General features: G+C 44.4%; 1 protein-coding gene across 5 annotated transcripts in view; it reads left to right on the top strand.

The window, feature by feature from the left end:
* Nucleotides 1-22,556, top strand: part of Ntrk3 (neurotrophic receptor tyrosine kinase 3) — a 354,645-nt gene that overhangs the window by 77,977 nt on the left and 254,112 nt on the right. For all 5 annotated transcript variants that reach the window (XM_036185374.1, XM_036185365.1, XM_036185355.1 and 2 more), the window contains exon 4: nucleotides 10,011-10,079. In XM_036185374.1, the coding sequence (XP_036041267.1) occupies nucleotides 10,011-10,079 (69 nt within the window). The remainder of the gene's footprint in view (nucleotides 1-10,010; nucleotides 10,080-22,556) is intronic.

Genomic DNA, 22,556 nt, shown 5'->3' with positions numbered 1-22,556 from the left:
TTCTCCAAACATTTTGCAGAATTGGGCAACAGAGGCCAAAAGCCTGTGCTTGGTATAAATTACAGAAAACAGTGGTGTAATGACATTGTTTGGGGAATAAATTAAAGCCCTGAGTCATGGGGCCACTCACAGAGAGAGCAGAGAAGTATAATTAAAGGAGAAAAAGAGGCTATCAGCTGACACGGGTGTTGGGGGGAGTGAGACAGGGGTTAGGCAGGGCTGGTGGGGGAGGGCAGCTGCAGCTTAGGAGACAGGCCTTGGCTGCTTCTGACAGTCAGGGAGGCTGAAGAAGGAGGCCAGTGCTTCTTACACTCAGGAAGGGAAGGAGAATGCTAGTGGACATTAAACCACATGGAAGGACCACTATCAGGTCTCATACTCTGTAGTAGCTGGGAATTAGTTTGGATATAAGAGCTCCAGTGAAGACAGATGGGACTCTGGGGTGTGTGGATGAGGTCAGGGGTGGAGCTGGGATTTTTATGGAGTTATCACTGGAGCTGGGTTATTTTATGGAGTTCGGGGAATAGTTTTCAGGGAGGGGGGATCTCTTGTATTTGCTGTGGGCCCTTCTTGAGAATGCTCTGTGACTTTTCTGTTCTAATGATTCAAATACAAGCAAGCATTCCAGGGCAAAGATACATGTGTATAGGGGTGCTGCAGCCTGGTTGTCACACTATGGGACCAACAAGGAATAGAGACCACAGAGAGAGTGTAAATTCTTGTCTGTTTTGTACAAGACCTCTTCTGTGAGTTGTTCTAGAAACACAATGAATGAACAGATTGCTGCAGAGAACCATGGCTCATTTACCCTGTACACCCAGTGACTGGCATTTCCTAGCCTGGAACAGCTACCAAATGAGAATGTGTTGAATTGTGGAGTAAGCAGAGAAAGCCTTTGTGTATACAGAAAGCAGGATGACACTAAAGCTTACTGTTTTAGAGAGTTCACATTCCTTCCTTGTTCATAGAGGTGAGCCAGCACTTAAAAGGGTGTGTGGTACAGAGCAGGCACTCAATGAGTGGAGCGCTCTTACAATGAGAAGTCCAAGTAGGACATGGGTAGTGAAAAGGAAGCTAATACAGTGGGATTCCAGGACAATGGATGCGAACTGTACTGTTTGGGCAAATCAGCATATGTGGTCTTCTGTCATTGGTGACTAACTGGATGTATTACTCTTGTGTCCTTGGGGCTATGAAGAGAACATTCAATGTCTTAATCTTTCTTTATTTTTCTGTTCTGAGCCTGGGCTTTGCAGTGCAGCTCAGGCTAGCCTGGAACTCATTGTGTGGCACAAACCGACCTGGAGGTTATGAATACTCTGCCTCCAGCTCCTGAGTGCAGGGCTTACAGGCATGGATTACTGTGCCTGGAGTTATCTCTGTTATGGTTTTTATTTTATGTCACTTTCATGCATGCTTGAGTGAACTCAACAGACATTTACTGAAGACCTTCTGTGTTCCAGATGTATTGATAGGCATTAGGGATCCGTGTATGCAGAGAGAAGACCCGGGTTTAGACTGTCAAGGTCCCCTTTCTCTAGTGGAAGCTAGATACTGTCTTGAGATGCCAGTGTTACAAGGGCTAACATATTGGGATGGATAAAGTGCTGTGGGAGCTGTTGGTGGAGAAACTAGTAATCTTAGAGGTGGCGGCCAGGAAAGGCTTCCTAGAGGAAGGTTGCATCCGGGAGCCACAGAAGAGGATCAAGAACTTTGCAGGCATTCTGGGAGGAGCTAGAGTGTCAAGCCGTGATTCCCTCAGCACGACATTTCCAGGATACAAAGGCTAGGATGATGATCAAGATGGATGCATGCTTGACCCTCCCCCCACACCACCACAGGGACTGATTGTTATCAGATGTAATATCTTGGTATCCATTAGAGCTGTTATTATGGAAGATGACAGTGTGAGGTTAATGTCTGGAGGGGGAGGCCCTGCTGCAAGCCTAGGGTTTTGCATTTTAAGTGTCAATCCTGACAGAGGCAGTAAAGGAGATAGAAAAGTTTCCAGACACCAAGAACCAAGAAGAAGTTGGCTGTGACGCTTTCAGTATACCTTCCACCATTCAGTGATACAGTACCTAGCATCCCTGGACAAGTTTTCTGCCTAGGCTAACAGAAGGGCCACTGAGCTGGCCAAGGAAGCAAGAGCCATGTCCCGTGGTCGCAAGGACACAGGTCTCCAGAGTTCCTGAAAGTGAGAGATGGATGATGGGAGAAAGGAGACTGGAAGCCCTAGGAGGAAGTTGGGTTTTGCTTAGATAAAGCCCATATGCCTCACTATCCAGGGCTTTCCAATGCAATATGAAAATGTTCCTCATTATTTTCCTTGGATGAGTTTGCTATCCTGATGATATTAATTATTCTTAAAGGTCAACAGCGCTCTTTCGAATCCCCTTCTGTTCTATCATGTAATCAGTTAATTAATTGGAAACCATTTAGCCGAGTCTGCTGAGTGAGCTTGTCTAGTGCAAGTTTTCTTGTTTGGTTGCTCCTGTGACAATGGCTCCCTTCTTGTGCCTGTTTCTTCCAAGGATTTGGAAACTAGAACGTGGGTCCCCCCTTCTCCCCACCCTCTCTGCTGGTTGATTTTCATTCATTCACAGTTGTCTTTTGAGGTGTTCGCTCATCAGATTTTCCTTTTGTGCATCCTGACTGGTAATAGTCCCTTACCCCCAAGTGACTCTCAGATGACCAGGACTACATGGGGTGCCCAGCTACTGCTTTATTTTATGCTCACTCCCTAATGTGATAGAGATGCTCCATCCAGCTCAGAAGAGAGGGGTAAGACTTAGCATGGCCAATGGAGCTGTCCGAGCATCATAGATCTATAAGCAGGGGTGGAGTCGGCTGAGAGCTTTATATCCATGTTTGCTACAATGCTGGTGTTTCCTCTTGGACACCAGGGGAGGAGGCAATTCCATCCCTGGGCTCTGCATTTGACAAGACATGGCAGCTCAGGCCTTCTTTATCGGGCTTTTTTTTTTTTTTTTCCTGCTGTCTCCAAAACCTAAATGTGTGTCCCAGAGCTGTAGCAGATATCCGTGCTTGTGGATAGGAACAGTGTGATCCTATCCTGGAGGTGGTAACAGCTGAGGGTCATGTGAAGACCAGAAACAAGAAGTCCAGCAGCATAGTGCCTCCTCCTCCTGCGGCTACCAGGAAGCAAGTCCCCCAACTCTGAAGCCAGACAGCGGGGTGTTGTGCCCCTTTTGCAGCTGCTTACCTGGTATCAGTTGTGTGCATCCTTCCTTTCCTCCTTTATACACTCCCTGATGTCTGTCCTAGGGCATCCTTTACCTTCCTGGTGGCCCCTCTCATGCTCTCTAGTGTATAACCCCTACTTTTATCATCTAGGTCCCCAATGCATGCAGCTCACAAAGGCATCTTTCCTGGTGGAGTCCCCACAGGCTTTCAAAAAGGTCTCCAGATTCTGGAAAACTCAGGGGCTGAATTTGGAAAAAAACAAACGAACAAGCAAGCAAACAAACAAGAAAACCCGTGTGAAAATGCCCCCCACTGTGTGTGTGTGTGTGTGTGTGTGTGTGTGTGCGCGCGCGCACGCACGCGTGTGTATCTGTCTGTCTGTCTATTTGCACTTATGTACATGTAAGAAGGGAGCAGACAGATACTGTCTGCAGATCCTCTGGATGACAAGGCCTTAACTTGCTTTTTGTTAGCTTTCAATGCAATGACAGACCTTTCTCCAACTGCCTAGTGGCACCATCCAATTGGGCATCCTCCTCCAACTTTCAGATGGGGTATGCCAAATCCCCTTTCCAGTTATTAATGATGGCATTTGCTCCTAGGAGCCTGTGCAGGTAGTCCTTGGCTCCCAACAGGTATCTCTTTATATCTGGACACATGTCCCAGGAGGTGTATTCTCCAGCAGCCCAGTGTATGATCTCCCAGCTTTTGAGGGTGTGGATTTGATTGGAGTTCCAGTCAACTCTGGGGGGGGGGGGGGGGTGGGGACCACCAGATCAGTGATACTCTAAGTGTGGTTCTAAAACAGGGACATCAACAACATTCCAGGAACCTCTTAGAAATGCAAATTTCCTCCCATCCTACTTATTCAGAGACTCCCTGAGGGTGATGCGTTCTTATTAGCTTCTGGGTCCTTCTGTTAGCTTCTGTGAAAAACCTTCTAGAGCCTTCTTTAACACCCCCACCCCCCATCCTGTGTTCTCTCCAGGTTTTTAATCTTGAAGGAGAACTTACATGCAGTGCTGGAGAATCAGATCCTAAGACTGAAGCCCCAAGCAGCTTTGCGCTCACAATTTTAACGTTTGTAAGGCAGTGGTAGATTTTCCTTTAAACTCAAAGGTGGACGGGAGAAAGAGGGCAGGTGGCTGGCCCTGCTCAAAGGAATAGCTTCTCCACCTGAAGTGCAGTGTGCTCCTGCCAGGTCGGCCCCACACAGTGCTCAGGGCCCAGGTTTCCAAGGGCAACAGTTTCCTCTTGCACAGCTCCTCCCCAGCCTGGGGCGTGGCCCGCAGGACCTTGCCTCCCTTCCTCCCTCCAGAGAGAGTTCCTTCCTTTGGCTGTGTAGGATTTCTTGATCTTTCCTTCAGAGGCACTGCTGACAATATCTTTGTTTTGTTCTGGTCACGACAGCTTTTGAGTTAAAAAAAAAAAAAAAAAAAAAGAGGAACGCACGTCATGGATCATGCAGGGCTCCTTTAGGGCTAGGGCCTTGACTGCCCAGGATATGCACCTCGTGGGCGGCCCTGGCTGAGAGCTTGAGTCTAGTGCTTGCCCCCTGCCGCGCCTCCCTGAGGTTCCAGAGAGTCCACGTGTTTCGCGTCAATTAGCTTTTGGTTAATTTGAAAAGAAACTCGGAAGGAGCAGAATCCCCCAGAATAGCTCCAGGAACACTCTGGTCTGGTATGAGATAGACAGTATGAGGAGACAAAGCTGTATGGAATGCCCTTTCTCCGCTTTGCACAGGGCAGGGATATAGGCTAGGGGGATCCGGGCTCCACCCACAGGCAGAGGGGGCTATGGTATTGAAATGCTGCCAGGTACCTCTTGGGGAAGCAGGCAAGCTACCTGCTGCCTCATTAAAGTGCTTTTCATATTATTTTATGAACTTATGTGTTTTTACTACCTTAGATGATGTGTGTATGTGGAGGGTCATGGCCTGGGCCGCGGTATTTGTTTATTGGACTTGGGCCTGATAACTAGAGATGGATCTTTTAACTAAGGGGGAGGATGTGCCATGAAGAAAGGATCTTAGGATAGGCCTGTGACAACTGCTTTTCACGCCCCGTTTCCCAGACTCCGGTGGGGACAGGCCTGTTATCCCCACCCTCATTTACAGGAAAGCAAATTGAGGTACCAAAAGATCCAGAGATTGCATACATTATGTGGATCCAGGGAATGGGAACAGCGGAGCAAGGATTAGCATACAGGACTCCTTTTGGTGCCTGATCTACCTGCCCCTTCATCACACACTGGACCAGAAAGGAACTCAGTTGAGAGGGGAGTATTGGTGAAATTATTAAGGCCACTCCACGTAGTTAAAAGGGAGGTTTATTTTGTGGGGTAACTTACAAATGAAGGGGTAGGTTGTAGGGTCTGGCAAAGGTATGGCGCAGTCTGGCGGTGTTCTCTGGAGAACTCTGCTCGGTCTACCTCCAGCGTCCAGGGTCCCAGAACCAAGAGAGAGCCCTCCTCTGGGTCTTCACTGTACTCTCTCAGCCCCGCCTTGTGGGCGTGACCATAACCTATGCCTCAGTGGGGGTTGGAACTTCCAGGCCAAAGCTGGGATGGCTACCCACTACAGGGGAGGACTCTTTCAACTGCCTTGATGTGGGTATCAGGAGGTGGGACACTTCCTGATCCTCACTTTAGTTCCCTTTTGCTGGATTATCTTGGGACGTCTTCCTAATCACTAGGGTCTTCATTTTCCTCTCTTGTGTCCGGGCTTCAACACCAACGTGTCCAGTCATAGGGAAAAGAGGTCTGCACAGGCTGGGTCTTGGTCTTCTGAGTGTACCCTTCCACTCTTAGACTGTGTCAACACAGAAAAGCATTCTTACCCCAAGGGAACACCCTGGCCAGTGGGCTTAGCCCAGATCCTGCTGGGCTGTCCCCTTGATATTCCGGCCCAGGCTGAAGTCATATAGGCAACTTGGAATGGAAGGCTGATAGGTGTGGATTGCCAGCAGGGTCAAGGTTGTCCTTGAGTCCCCTGATCAGAAAGAAAGACCCTCTTGTGGATGCCAGAGGCAGAGAAGGGTAAAGATATTGGTGAAATTATTAAGGCCACTCCACGTAGTTAAAAAGGAGGTTTATTTTGTGGGTAACTTACAAATGAAGAGATAGGTTGCAGGGTCTGGGAAAGGTATGGTGCAGTCCGGCGGTGTTCTCTGGAGAACTCTGCTTGGTCTACCTCCAGCATCCAGGGTCCTGGAACCAAGAGAAGCCTCTCCTCTTGATCCTGGGTCTTCAGCATCCTCTCTCAGCCCCACCTTGTAGGCGTGACCATAACCGATGCCTCAATAGGGGTTGGAACTTCCAGGCCAAGGCTGGAATGGCTACCCACTACATAAAGAGGAAGTGCTCCTTCATCCTTCTCCGAAGAGTGATTCATTTATATTTGGTGGGGCCAGATGGAAAGTGAGTGAGGGTGAGTGTTCAAATCCACACAACTGCAAACCTGCTTGTGAATGTAGGTTTGTTTGTGTTTGTGATACATGTATGTGGTATTTGAATGTGTGCAGTGTGTTTATGTGCTGTACTCCTGTGTGTGTGTGTGTGTGTGTGTGTGTGTGTGTGTGTGTGTGTGTGTGTGTATGTGTGTACATGTATAGACATATAGGTAATGTCAGAGGTCAGCCTTGGGTGCCATTTCCTAGGAGCCATATATACTGTTTTTTGTTTTTATTTTTGGGTACAATCTCTTATTGGAATCTGTACTTCTATGATTAGGAGAGGCTAGCTGGCTGGCGGTCGCCGGGGATCCACCTATTTCTTCCTCCCCAGTGCTTGGTTTACAAGCTTGTTCTGCCATGCCTGGCTTTTTATGTGTATTCTGGGACTCCCTCTTAGGTCCTCATGCTTACACGGCAAACATTTTACTGTCAGAACTATCTCCTCAGCCCCTATTGTTGAAGTTTTCCTCCCAAGGATGCTGTTGTGTGTAGATAGCAAACAGGAACAACAGAGACAGTGAAAGGACTTCTACCTGGGTGGTCCAAGCACTCAGATTTGTTACAACATCACCCTGGCTAAAGGCAATGAAGACTCAGAGACCTGTGGTCTTTGCTCCCAACTTGTGAGCTCCAAGGCTCCTGGTTATGTTTGGGCAGTGATTCTGTGGGAATTTGCTAGACCTGTTATTACACTCCTCTGAGCATGAGTGTTTGCTTTGGGGAGCTTGCCCTGGGGGTAACCTTCAAAGATCTCTTTAAGAACCCCAGTTCTTCTCGTAGGTGGGTTATGGTAGAAGTTTGTAGGAATAAGTCACGGGGGCTTTGTGAAGCAGATCACAATGAATGGCTCAAGATGTCTCTTAATGAACATGTGATATCACACTGGAACTCTCAACCCTGTAGAGAGGTGTGGGACTGCTTGGGGTCATCCTGGAGAGCTCTTTGTGGGTGAAAGGTCCTTAGACAGAGACAACAGTAAACACAGGGAAGAGATCAGAGCAGTGGACTTTGGAGCTACCTCCATGTGTTTCTTTTCTTTCTACAGCAGTCTCCCGTACCCTTAGAGATGGGTTGCTTTACCAGGATCATCGTAAACTGTCTTAGAAAGTTAGCTGGTTTAGAGCAGTGTAAGATCCAGCCATCTTATCACAAATAAGCGACATATAATGAAAAATAGGATGCCTTATTTCTAAACTATTCTTATGTTGGAATATCTGTTCTTGTTTCCTGCTGAGCACATTCTCAATTCCATAGGTCTCAGTATAAATACATCTCTCCAATAGACTATTTGATTTCACTCTCTAGGTGTCTAACAGGCATCTCAAGCTTAATGTTTTCAAGAAGTGGGGAGCTCTTCTTTTAATACATTAACTTTTATTAATTGGTGGCTATTACTTGTATAAATGATAGGCTTATTGTGACATTTTCATATATGCATATAACATATGAATAACATATAACATAACTATCTGCCATTACCTTTTCTTGACTTTCTCTCCTCTGCTAGCTGATCTGAGAGGACCATTTTGGCCCCACTGCTCAAATGTGATCTGTTAGTAGGCTTCTTCATCTTCCTAGATGCCTCATTAGTCACCAGTATATTAGTGACTTTCTTTGTTGTGTGACAAAAGACTTGACATAAAAATTTAGGGAAGAATATTTCAGCGGATGGTTTCTTGGTCTTGTGTCCTCAAGCATCACCTCATGGTGGTGTGTGGAAGGCTGTTCACTTCTTGATAGACAGGAGGCAGACAGTCTTGCAAGAAGGGGCTGTAGGTAATTTATTTCCAAGGACTCATCTCTAGTGATCTACCTCCTCTAGGTGGGTCCCACCGCCTAATGTTTTCATGACTTCTCAAAATAATGTCACCAGATGGAGAAGAAACATTCAAAATATGTATTTTTGGAGGCCATTTCATATTCTGACCATAACCCCACCACTCAATTCACTCTCCTCTTTTCTCAGAGCTAGCTGCAGGTTCTGATGGCATTCTCCCCAGTACTTATCTTGAACCCATCTCCCCTTGTTGTTGTTGCTGTTGTTTTTTCTCGCTTGGAAGCTAGGTAAGGTGCCCTCACTATCCTGTCAACTTTCAGTCTTGGTCTTCCATTGAGAAAAGTGGTGTTTTGTTTATGATACATTACCACTAAGAGTCACCCAATGCTCCCTGTTGCTCTTTGGAGTAATACCAGTTTCCTCCCAAGGTCTGAAAATGTGGCATGAATCCCTCTCCTACTTATCCTCAGTCTCTGTAATTCTGTTTCTGGCGGGGCTTCTTCCTGGTTCTCAGCTCATTATCATTCTTTCTTTTTCCAGGTCTCATGTTAACTATTCAGAAGGTTCTTCTCCAAGCACCCAAGTAAAGTAGCCCCACTCCCAATTACCTTGTCATTTTGTTTAGACTATTCTTTTTGCTTATTCATTTGTAATGTGAAGACAAGTTTCCATCATTCTTGTCAGACCTCAGCATAGCCTGTATTTGACTCTTCTACTTGCTACAGAAGTCACCTAAATATAAGTGCACATGGAAACATGTGTGTGTGTGTGTGTGTGTGTGTGTGTGTAAACAAAAGTTTGTGTTTGCATTGTTACCTATATGTTTAATAGATACAAACATACACATACATGTTCGTTCATGTATGAATGGATATTTGTCTAAATGGAACCAGCACCGCCATCCATTCCCATCAGCAAATGAGTACATTATTCCTGGGTTGCCACTTGGTTTCTCACAGTGCCTAACTACTGCCTTTAAGGGCTGTTATCACATCAAAAGTTGTTTGTTGAGCCTGGCAAAGTAATAACCGTGGGCGTGTTTCTTCTTTTATTCAGAAGACTAATGGCTGCTCTCTTCCCCTGTACATCCTAATGAGAACAATTAAATAGCCATTAGGAGAAGAAATGTGTGAACAAAGGCTGATGTCTTGATCTCTGGAATGGGCATGTGTTCTTGGGGAGGGGTGAGTGAGAAGAATTTATAAGGAACCTGAAGATTTCCTGCCTGTGTGTATGTAAAGGATGCCATGGGCTTGGTTATCCCTAGAACTTTTGTCTAGAGAAGCTTGCTTCAAACAGGCTCCCTGAGCTTTTATTAAAGGGCAGCATGAAGAGTAACCAAGAGAACTGTAGTGTTTCTTAGATGTGTAAAACCTTACCCTTGAAAAAGGCATCAGCATCCCCTTCACCCCTGCCCCATGGTCTCAACTATTAGCAGACATATCATTAGCAAAATAGGGTGAAGAAACAGAAGCACACCAAAGCCTGCCTCCAGATGACCAAGTCCTCCATTGAAGACCTTCCTGATGCTGGATCTGTCCTTTAACTATTTCTTTATTTGTTGATTTTTGCAGAAACTTGTCAAGTAACCGGCTCACCACACTCTCCTGGCAGCTCTTCCAGACACTGAGTCTTCGGGAATTGTAAGTTCGGAATTGAAGACTTTGTCCAGGTGGCGGAGTGCTGGTAATGGTTGGGTGGGGGAAGAGTGTCAAGCATTGGAGTTACCTGGTGGCTGGGCTGTTTTGGTTGGATGGCATTGAGCATACCATGCTCAGTGACATTGATGCACCCCCATCCATGGACTTGACTTTAGAGGCTTTTACCAAGCACAATGTTTCAAAAGACAGAATCTTATCTTTCATCAGCTTTTGGTTTTGTGATCTGCTGATAATTAGCAGTAATTATTTTAATATTTATAATAATAAATATATCAATTGATTTATAATAAACAGTTTTTGCTATAAATAGTTTGTAGCTTTATTGGGTATGCTTTTCTTACATGATCTTAGATTTACCATAATAAGACTCATAGGAGGTAGGTATAATTTTCTGCATTTTGTAGACTCTTAAGCCCTAGAAACCCCTCAAGAATCAACTACAGTTGCATTGCTAAGGACTTGCATAGTTGATACTTGGGCATGGCCTTCCAGCTTTAGACTGTATGGCCTTCACAGTGCTTATGATGTCCTATCAACTCATTTGGCTTGATGTCTAGGCATTCTGAGCATGGGAGAGGGCATATATTTATTTTATCTGTGTGTGGACTGCTTAGCTTTGCTGCATTCCAAGGTTGATCAATGCACTCTTACCCTAGCCAGCCATTTTGTGAAAACAGATGTAGGCTGGATAAGTGCGAATTCGTGACCACTCCTGGAGACTGGAGAAAATAACTCATGTTGCTGTGTGAGTCATCAGGGTCATCTCTGTGCATGAAGGACAGTCTATTATGTTGAGGGAATAAATCAAAGAACAAATTGAAAAGGAATTGAGGCATGGATGGAGTTAGGGAGTCTGAGTTTTAGAGAGAATGCTCATGTGTTCCTTTTTACTCTGTGACTCAGATCCAAATTCCCTGTCTGTGATCACAGAGTTTACCAGGAAGCAAAGACCATGGACCTCTCTGCCTGGGCTATGGGCCTTTCACTTTCTCTTTCCACCTGCCCAGACCTTGTTCATGAATAAATTATAACTTTGGTTTTTCAAACCAGCTGATAGAAATGAGACTATTTACATCCCAGTAACTCATTACCCTTTACAACTTTGCTTATTATCCTGTCTTTGTGGCCCGACTGTGTAGTTGAAGTTTATTTTGTGTCCTGCCCAGTCTGTAGCCACTCAGACACAAGTAAACACTCAGAGGCTTATATTAATTAAAACTGCTTGGCCATTAGTTCAGGCTAACTATTGACTAGTTCTTACACTTAAACTTAGCCCATTTTTGTTAATCTGTATGTTGTCACGTGTTTTCATGGCTTTACCTGTGTGCCATTACATGACTGTGCACATGATCCTTCCCAAACCCATCCCAGGGACGAACAGAGAGATTGTCACTTTGAAGGTGTTGCTAACTGGGATTCGTGGTAGTCTCAGAACTTGGAAAAAAAGCAGAAGGATCAACAGTTTTAGTTTAGTCTGTGCTACATGAGTTACAGGCTGGTCAGTCTGGGCTGCACAGTGAGACCTAGTCTAAAAAAATGGACAATATTATTGTATATTGCTTTCCCTTCTTAGAATTGTGTCTCTCCCTGCCAGACTACTGCTCTGATATTCTGGTATGGGTACCAGTAGGCCTAGTGATCAGAGTTCTTAGTCCTGTTTCGTAGAGCTCTAGATGGACACCAATAACCTCCGATAATAGCTAAAGGAAGGTAAACAAATTTATGTTTATAAAACAGTCTCCCAAACAGACTATGCCACAGATTGCTAAAGTCAGGGCTGTTGTACTTACTGTATTCTGTTCATTCTCACCTTCCACTAGATGTAACTTAATGGAGGACCTTCGCGGTACATTGGCATGGCCACTACAGTTATTACTATCACTGATTTCCAAACTATTCGTTTGTGCCAGGCACCATGACAGTAATCTATTAAATTATGCATGCTATTTAATTTAATCCTGAAGACAATTTTGTAAGGTAGGAATTCTCATGACTGTGCCACCTTGAAGGACACAGCAATGGAAGACTCTCATTTCAGGTCACCCATTAGATAAGCAGTAGTGTGCAGACTCAAAGCCTAGACCACTGTGCTTAACTCTCCTCCACTGTTTTACAACCCATTTAATTCTGCAAAAAGGGTGTGGCTATGAGTCTTTGCTAGGCTTCTCTCTGCATCAGTTACATTTCTCTTTGCTGTTGCATGGATAAGTTATACCCTTGCTTTTTCAGACCAGTGGGTAGAAGTGAGACTGATAAGACACCATTAAGAGAGGAAGGGTCTGTGTTAGCTTACAACTTGAGTGGATATTGTCCAGCATGTGAGGAAGTCATGGTTGCCGGAATGTGAGACAGCTTCTGCAGTAAGGAAGCAGAGAGAGATGAATGCCAATGCCCCACTTACTCTTTCCCTTTTACTCAGCCCGGGACTCCCATCCATGCCATGGTGCCTGCCGCACACATTTAGGGCATATCTTATCTCCTCAGTTAACCCAGTCTACAAACTCCTTCACAGATAAACCTAGAGGTATGTCTCTTAGGTGATCCTGAATCTAATCAAACTAAAAATGAAGATGAAGCAGGTACTAGTTAGATGTCTATTTCTGAGAAAAAAACGCCGTGAGCAATGCAACTTACAGAAGGAAGGATTTATCTGGGGCTTATAGTTCCAGAGGGATAGGAGTCCATCACCAAAATGGCAGGGAGCATGGCAGCAGGTAGGCAGCCATGATACTACAGCAACAGCAGGAAGCCAAGAGAACACACTGGGGATGATAGTGGGCTTTTGAAACCTAACCCTACACCAATGACACCTCTTCCAACAAGGCTATACCTTCTAACACTTCCCTAACAGTCACCAATTGGGGACCAAATTTTTAAATGCCTGAGACTTTTTAGAGGGGTCATCTTATTAAAACCACCACAAAGCGTAGTGACCTCAGATTGATTGGGGGCAGAAGGTCTGTCATTTTGCATCTAGTTCTTCTATGATCCCTGACCCTTAACATAGGGGAGGCCAGAGACAGTGTGCCCCAAGAAGATGTCAGGTCTGCTAGAGGCTGAATTATTGAGAAAATGTTCAGTGTTCTTTCTAAGAAATCGGTGGATGTGAAATCAATGGTGTGCTGCCCTGGTGACCTGCTTCATGGAGATTTAGAAACAGTTGTTCTGTGGATATATATTTAAAGAAAATGTCACATTTGTCCCAGAGGATTATGGGATTCTGCATTCATCTTTGCCTGGGATCAATATACCGGTGAGCTAGATGTAACTTATGGAGGAATGAAGACATTTCTTGCAGAGTGAGTCAGTGTGTGAGTGCCACCATATCCAAACAGTATTTTATTTCTGCCATAGTGCTAAATCAGAAAAAAATTATATTGGTGGATGAAGAAGCCCCTCTCTAAGGAGCAATCTCTCTGGTAGGGGTCTGTTTGTTGAGGAAGAATTGAATGTTGAGAGTGGAAAATTTATCTTTGGGCTGGAGGAGGCTGCACATGGGCTCTTAGCTGAGGCTATGATTAAAATCCAAACAATCCCTTTTCCCTGGCAAATGGAAGAGGGGATAGGATTTTCTTGTCTGCCTTCTTGATTAGTCCTCATGGCACCATCTGCCATGAGCCATCTAGGCTGCCAGGGTCTGCTTAATGGAGCCTGTGGGATGGGGCTTGGGGATGTGTCCAATGTTGTCAGGAGGAGTTTTGGCCTTGTAGGAGAGGGACTCAATGTGCTGTGGTAGCCAGGAGAAGAACAAGCCAGGGGAGCAAGGCTTCCAGGGGGTGTCTGCAGAAACAGACAGGTAAAATGGGATATTTAGCCATTTCTTGGAATGTTTACTTCTTCCATGATGGCTCCTTTGAGGGTCTTTGCCATGCCCCAACTAACCTCTCTCCTTCATCACAATCTTTGATGAAATAGTTAATACTACAGTTGACATAGTTGAGAATCCTCATTAGAAGGGCTGAGTATGTACTGCATTCCATCAGGAAAGGAAAAGAAAGGTACTCATTGAGTAATGAGTATTTACTGGGTTCTGGCTCATCCCTGAAGCTACTCTACAAGGGAGTTGCTATTATAGCATGTTTTGCAAGTGAGGGATTCAAGCCTAAGCCAAGTCAAATAACTAGAGCGGATCACAGAGCTGGTGAATCAGTAATCTAGAGACCAATGTTATCATTTTTAGGATTACCACCACCTGAAAGCAATGTTTCTGAAATTCAATCTCTTTCAGCCCCTACATTAGTGCCATAAGCTGAATGCTCAGCATGTCCTTTCAGGAGCCAAGATGGCTGCCTCCCCTGATTGGAGCCATAGGAAAACCCAAATCATCTCAGAGCTCTTGCTGTGTGCTAAGACCCTTCTTCTACTTTCATTTTTGTGAGACTGGAGGGAGGGCTTTTGGCAAGCACCTGACTCAGTCTTCCTCCAGCTCAGGAAGTGTCCTTCTTACTGAGCAGGCCAGGAGGATCTTCTGAATTTTGTGGTGGAGTAGCCAGCAGAAATTCAATGTTAGATTTGGTGGAGTCTGGCTTAGCATTGTGCTGTACTCAGGAGTTTCTGGTTAAAGCAAGGTGCTACTATTTATTTTTTCCCTGAAATTGGAACTGTCTGTCCTAAATTCAGAGCACAATTCTGAGAGATTGTCTTAGAGATAAAGGATGAATTAGGAAGAAAAGATGCTTGTGTTCTGAGTCCCATGGTACCCCTTAGGCAATGGCAAGGGGCACCAGAGGTATATCAGCCCACAACATAGAAATGCTCCAGAAACACTCTGAGACTCATTAATATATCTTGAGCAGGCTTCTCTTAATACCCCACAGGCATGGAGCAGATGAGATTAAAATAGATTGGAATATTTCATTTTCTTAAAGCAAAGTGATAATTACCTCTATTATAATTTGCAGATTAAATCAACTTGGTTAGTACTAACTCAGTGTTGAAGGAGGTTGGGCTGACCCTGGCACTGCCCTTCCTCCCAGTCTTGACTATGATCACCTTGAAAGCTCTCAGACAAGACACCAAACGGTTCCATCACCAATGCTATTGCTGCTGTGGTGATTCCTGGTTTCTTTGGGACTCCCTTTTAATCCACAAAGCATGGCAACACAAAGCATGGAGACACATGTTAGCACTAATGCAGAGAAACGATGAGGAACACACTCATCCCCATCTTGCAGATTTTTAAGTTGCTGGCAGTCCCATTTCTGATAGCTGCCTTCTCAAGTCACTGCAGACCTGAAGACTTCAAAGCAACAGAAATGTTTTTGCCCACTTCTCTGAGGCCAGCAGTCTGAGTCAGGGTGTCATCAATGCCCCTCTACTTTCTGAGGCTCTAGGGACTAAGCCTTCTTGACGTTGCCAGATGCCAGCTGCTCCTAGTGCTTTTGGGCTTGCGGTGACATTCCTCGTAGCCTCTACCATCTTCCCTGTGGCTTCTACCATCTTCCCTGTGGCCTCTACCATCTTCCCTGTGGCCTCTACCATCTTCCCTGTGGCCTCTACCATCTTCCCTGTGGCCTCTACCATCTTCCCTGTGACCTCTACCATCTTCCCTGTGGTCTCTACCATCTTCCCTGTGGCCTCTACCATCTTCCCTGTGGCCTCTACCATCTTCCCTGTGGCCTCTACCATCTTCCCTGTGGCCTCTACCATCTTCCCTGTGACCTCTACCATCTTCCCTGTGGCCTCTACCATCTTCCCTGTGGCCTCTACCATCTTCCCTGTGGTCTCTACCGTCTTCCCCTTGGCTGACATCCTTACCTTCTTTTTCTTTAGCCTCCTCTGCACCCTCGCTACAGATCCCAGTTCTTGTGAGTGGGTTCAGGGCCCACCCCAAATCAGGATGATCTCAACCCTTTATCTTACCTTGATCCTGTCAACAAAGAAGGTCATACTCACGGGTTAGGACTTGGACGTAGCTCTTTGGAAGGCACAGTTCAACCCATTGCTCAGGACAACTGAGTTAGCTTAACTTGCATCTTTTATATATGCCTTGAGGAGGCCTAGGCTATGTACTTTGGCTGGTGGCAGTGGCCTTGCTCTTGCTCACATGAGTATCCTTCCTCTTTTGCCCAGCCTGGACCCAGGATTATACCTGACAGGGCTGATGGCACAGAGGGCAGAAGGTGGCCACCCTAATAATGACTGTAGGGCAATCAATGTTTTCTGAACACAGAGTCATGGCTTTGGCCATCCTGCAAAGTAGGTTTTTTTTTTTTTTTGGTGTGTGTGTGCCTGTGCCTGAATGGGGCTGAATTAATCTGTGAACTCCCCAGGGCCCTGTGATTAGGCCTTGGGCCATCTTGAGGCCAGGGCTGGGCACCAGTAAACTGTGCCCTGAAGCAGTTGCTGTTGTATTATTCATGAGGCCTCTTGCATTATTGATGGAGAACAGAGCAGGACTCTAAGCTTGACTGGTCTGCCCCTGCAGTTATGTTGAGACTCTTCTGCTGAGCACTGATTATATGGGAGAAGGGAACTGCAATGTCCAGCTTAGAACTTGGACTTTTGTGTCTCTGTGTCTTGCCAACGTTTTTTTGGGGGTAGGGTGTCTGAACATAAAGGTGATTGTGGATTGGATCCATGGGACATGCAGGATGCTTCTGTTTGGAATTTGGAACTTAACATGCATTTGCTAGGTGTGTCTTCCTAAAAGGAGGAGCCTGCTGGGTTCCTGTGCAGTTTCCAGCAGACTCTGGTGAACAGCAAGGCACCAGATCTTCAGGTACATCCGTTCTGCTGGACCAGGCTGTATAAGCAAAGCCTGGGACGGAAAGGATGGGAGGATAGGAGCTGTTACTGAGTCAGTGCCCAGCAGCATCTGTGGCACATCCCAGACAGCTCAGCTGACTCTCTTGCCAGCCTCAGGACACTTTGGCATAGTCTGCCTTTTGGGCCACCAAGATGCTGGTTTGTGCCCGCACATGGAATCCAACAAGAGGATGGACTGTATTATGCTCTATGTGGCTTGAGGTAACACTGTGAAAACTTGTCACCTGGCTAGCCTTTTCAACGCAGGTAAATAATTTGTAGTTTCACATCTATTTAACAATGAATGGCTGCATCTTGTCAAGTGAGCAGCTGGGGAAATCCATGCTGACCTGGTTCAGTTTGCACATCTTGAGACATCTGGACTCTCAATGCCGTTCTGTGGGGTTACTGGGCCTCTCCTCAGACCTCTGGAAGGAGAACCCAAATCATTCCATTCCAAGGCTCTTTATCCTCTTTTACATAGACTCAGCACTGATCTTGATTTTCTGCTTTTCTAAGGCTTTCATCAGATGTCCCTGCCTTCTCCATACTGCTCCCTTGTGAAGGTTAAGGTCATATGTGTAGGATACTACTGCAAGAATAGTGCAAATGCTATTGTAGTTTACTCTCTTTGTGGGTGCTTCCATGTGGATGCAAGTGCACATTATTGAATGTGCGTGTGGAGGTCAGCCTGCCGTTTCCCAGGTGTCATTCAACCTGTTTTATGGGCCAGGGTCTCTCATTTGTCCAGGACTCACTAATCACTAATAAGCTCCAGAGATTCCAGTTCGGCCACCCCAGTGCTAGGATTCTGAGTGCTCACAAGTGCACCTGACCTTTGTACATGGACCTGGGGCCCAAAATCAGGTCCTCATGGTTGCATAAGACACCCTTCCCCAGCTGACCCGTGTGCACAGCCCCACCCTCCATCTCCTCCATTTCTCTTTGCATTTTCCTCTGTCTCATTTCTCGGCTACACAGGCATCTTACATAATTGAGTCCAGCTCTTCAAAGGCTTCCTGGTTGACCTTTCCCTTTCTTTCTCCGGGACCTTGACCTCTCCCTTCCCTGCCCTGACAGTCATTCCTGCTGTCTTCCATCTTTCTCCTCTACTCTTAATCCGATGTTTCTTGCCCTTGTTATCTCCCACCCTCTGCAGACCAGCAGTCCATCTTTCTCACTACATTTCCTTCTGCTTCAGTTTTCCTTCCCTCTGTCTTCTGCTCTTTCCTTTCTTCTACTCCAGCAACATGTCAAGGCATGCCTTGCTATGACTGTGTTGTCTACCGAATGCTTGCTGTCCCCCAGTTTTTGTCACTGTACTCCAGGGCCTTAAATGGTGGGCTGGGGGCGGGGGACGACCTGGAATAGGGTCCCCAAGATCCTCACAGCTGAAGGTAGAAGGTGAGGTGATGTTTACCTTCATAATAGCCCCAAGGCATCGTGTGTCTTTTCCACTCTTATCCTCTGCTGAGGCCACAGTAGAGCCTTCCAGAGACTGCATGGCATGAAAGCCAACACAGCCTTGATGACCAGTAGAGTCTGTGATAATGTATTGTGGTGCTTTCCATATTCCTTAGCTTCAGTTTCCTTTTATTCATTTTAAAATAAAAATGTAATCACATCACTTCTCTACTCCCCTTTCTCTCCCATGATCCCTCCTTACTCCCTCTTAAACTGACGGCCTCTCATTCTTTTATTATTGTTGCTACATATACAAGTATATGTATCAATATTTAGATATAACCTGCTGAGTCCATTTTTATTATGTGTATATGATTTCAGTTCTGACCACTCTATATTAGATAAACAACTGGGGAAGAGACTCATCCCTAGGAGAGGCTAATTCTCCCTCTCTCTCAACAGTCATTAATTGCCTACCATTCGTTGTCTTGGGATTGGACCTGGTGGGATTCCCCCCTTTTGCATGTATATCAATATTGTCATTGTTCATGTCTTATTTTGGCAGCTGTTTATAGGAGATGGAACCTCACAGCAGACTTCCTGGTCCTCTGGTTATTACTGTTCTATCCCCTCTTCTTCAGTTGGCCCTATGTGTAAGAGTCACATCATATATGTGTCTGTTGGCTTGGGCTCTTCTTCTTTTTTTTTTAAAATATTTTATTTATTTATGGTGTGTGTGTGTGTGTGTGTGTGTGTGTGTGTGTGTGTGTGTGTGTAAAGAGGCCTTGGGATGCCTAGCTTCTTATGTGGATGCTGGGATCTAAACTCAAGTCCTCATGATTGAGCAGCAAGCACTGTAATAAGATTTATTTATTTATTATGTACACAGCGTGTATGACTGCAGGCCAGAAGAGGGCACCCATCCCAAGGGGCTGGGAATTGAACTCAGTACCTCTGGAAAAGCAGTCAGTACTCTTAACCTCTGAGCCATCTCTCCAGCCCCTTGGGCTCTTCTTGATCCAATGATTTCTACATTGTGTCTAGTTATGGTTTTCTGTAATGGTCTCTATTTGCTGTAAAGAGAAACTTTTTTGATGAGGAGTGAGAACTATACTTATTTGTAGGCATAAGGAGAGTTTTAAAATGTAGTTAGAAATTTGGCTGGTCTAGTAAAGTAAGTAAGGGTAATAGGTTCCCTTTAAGGGTAATAGGTGCCCTTTAAGATCTATGCCCTCACTAGTCCCAGGGAGCTGGCTGTTTCTTGTACTTGGCAGGATTTCCTCCATTTGGTGGACCTTAAGTCCAATTAGACAGCTGCTGGTTTACACCAACATTTGAATGCCACTGTTGTACCTTTGGGGATGTCTTGCCATGCTGATCATTGTTGAGATTCATAGACATCACATCTGCCTGGGATTATTGGTTGATTCCCTCCTCTGCTAACTGGCATAGAACTTTTTGGTATTATGTAAGACAGATTGCAAGAAGGAGACTTTCAGGCTAGATCAGTGATTCACAGCCTTCCTGTGACCCTTTAATACAGTTCCTCATGTTGTGGTGACCTTCAACCATGACATTATTTTACTGTACCTCATTGTACTGGATTTTTTGTTAGTTATGAATTGTAATGTAAATATCTGATTGCAAGATATCTGATATGTGATCCCAAAAAGCTCATGACCTGCAGGTTGAGAACCACTGGGCTAGATCTAGCTCAATAATCCAAGTTGTGAGTCTTAAGTGTGTGATGTCTTCCACAGTAGGGGTTTACCTTCAACCTATGAGAGGCAACCAAGGCCAACAGCAGGAGTTTGGGGTGTCCCTGACCAACAACTCTAATGGGGTTTCTCAGGCCTATTATTGGGGTTTTGGTCAGATAGTCTGTAGCTCTTGTGGGGAGCATTGTCAGCACAGGTGGCAACTTCGTCTCATACGTATATATTATTTTAGGTAGATGTAAAATGATATGATTCCTTGCTTGGGTGTTATTTGCCCCCCCCCCCTCCGCCTTCTCCTGTTGTTTTGACTCTGCTACAGTTTTGCAAATACGACCTTTTCTCCATTTCTCCTGTCCCTTTCATATCTTCTCTATCCTGTTATTCCCCCTTAAACTCTTCCCTTCCCCCCACACATCCTTTTAGACTTTCTTGATTTCTTCAGTTACTCCATGTTATGTACTCCCATCTGAAGATTTGGAGCTAGGAACCACAGATGAGAAAGAACATGTGGCTTTTATCTTTCTGGGTCTGGGTTGCTTTATTCAATATAATCTTTTATAGAGTCATCAGTTTTCTTGCAGATTTCAGTTTTCTTTATAGCTGAATAGTATTCCAGTTGTATTTATATATCACATTTTCATTATCCATCCATCTGTTGAAAGACATTTAGGCTATTTCCATTTCCTACCTGTTGTTAATAGAACACCTTTGAACATGGCTCAGCAAGTATCTGTGGAGTAGGATGTCAAGTCTTTTGTGCATATGCCAAGGATAGTATAGCTAGGTCATACGGTAATTTATTTTTTATCTTTTTGATGATTCTCTATAGTGATTTTAAGAGTAGTGTTACCAGCCTTTATTGTGGGACAAAAAAAAAACAAATAAACAACAACAACAACAAAGGAACCCCACATGGTCACTTCAATAGATGCAGAGAAAGCCTTTGAAAAAAACCAACGTGCTTTCAATACAAAAGCCTACAGAGAGTAGAACTGGAGAGAACATACCTCAACACAGTAGAGGGTATATATGTCAAACGCACAGTTAGCATTATCCTAAATGAAGACTAACTTGAGACAATCCCATCTAAGTCAAGAGTAAGAGGGCTGCCCACTCTCCCCACTCCCTTCCAATATAGTACTCAGAGCACTAGCTGCAATAATAAGGCAAGAGGAAGAAATTAAAGGGACACAAATAGGAAAAAATCCCAATTTGCTATTATATACCTACTATATTATATGTAATATGATATGATATATGAAACATACCCACAATTCCATCAGAAAACTTTTAGAAGCAGTTAACAGCAAAAATAAATTTAGCAAAGTGACAATACAAAAAATCAACTTATAAAAATTAGCAGCCTTTCTGTGTACCAACAACAAACACCCTGAGAAAGAGATCATAACACATACTGATTTACAATATTCTCAGACAATAAAAATGTCTTGAACCTAAGTTCAACTCCTTGAACCTTCCCAACCAAGGAGTTCAGTGAAAGAATTCTTCAATAAAAGCTTCTAATTTCCAAAGAGAGGAGAAGGGTGCTAGGAAATGGTAAAACACCCTGTGATCAGGGCTCAATAAAATAATTACTGTGAAAATGACCGTCTTACCAAAAGCAGGGTATGGTTTCTGTGCAATCCCAAGTCAAATCCCCATAGCAGTCTTCACAGGAATAGAAAAACAATTCTAAAATTTACATGGACTCAGAAAAGATCCTGAAAAGCCAAAGCATTTCTGGGCAAAAAGGACAATACTGAAGGGGTGACTATTGCAAATTACAAGGTATATTATAAAGCTATAGTAATAAGAATAATATGGTAGCAGAATTAAAACAGACACGCAGACTAATAGAACAGAATAGATGACTCATATGAATACTCATAACAATATCCATCTGATATTTGAAAAAGAGCCTGAAATGCATATATTGGAGAAAAGAGAGCATCTTCAACAAATGGTACTGGGAAAACATCCAGTTCACATGCAGAGGAATGAATTTATTCCTGTATCTACTGCTCTGCAGGAATATCATCTCCAAGAGGATCAGAGACCTGAGATTTGAAACCTGAAATGCTAAAGCTGCTAGAAAAAAATTAGGCAGCACCTTACAAGATACAGGTATAGAAAGGGATTTTTTTTAAAAGTAGAACTCCATTAGTCTGGGAATTAAGGCCAGCAATTAACAATAGGATCTCATAAAACAAACCAACAAAAAACTCATGTGTAGACAAGGAAAGAATCAATCAAGAAGAAACCCATAGAGTGGGAGAGAGATAATTTTTGTCAGCTATATATCTGGCAGAGGATTAGTATCTACAATGAACAAAGAACATGCTATAAAAACAACAACAGTCAAGAAAATAAATGACCCAATTAAAATGGGCTGTGGATCTGAACAGAGAGTTTTCAATAGAAGAAAAAATAGCTAGGAAATATCTCAAATGTGTTTTTCATCTTTTGCAATCAGGGAAATGAAAATTAAAACAACTTTGAGATTTCATCTCACCTGTCAAAATGGCTATTTCAATTTCTAATACAGTAAATAATGGGAGATAATGCCCACAGGCACAAACACTATTAGAGA

This window comes from Onychomys torridus, chromosome 1 (assembly GCF_903995425.1).
Source record: "Onychomys torridus chromosome 1, mOncTor1.1, whole genome shotgun sequence".
In the NCBI taxonomy this organism is placed as follows: Eukaryota; Metazoa; Chordata; class Mammalia; order Rodentia; family Cricetidae; genus Onychomys; species Onychomys torridus.
The sequence above is the reverse complement of the archived record's forward strand: the minus strand, read 5'-3'. Positions and strand labels throughout refer to the sequence as shown.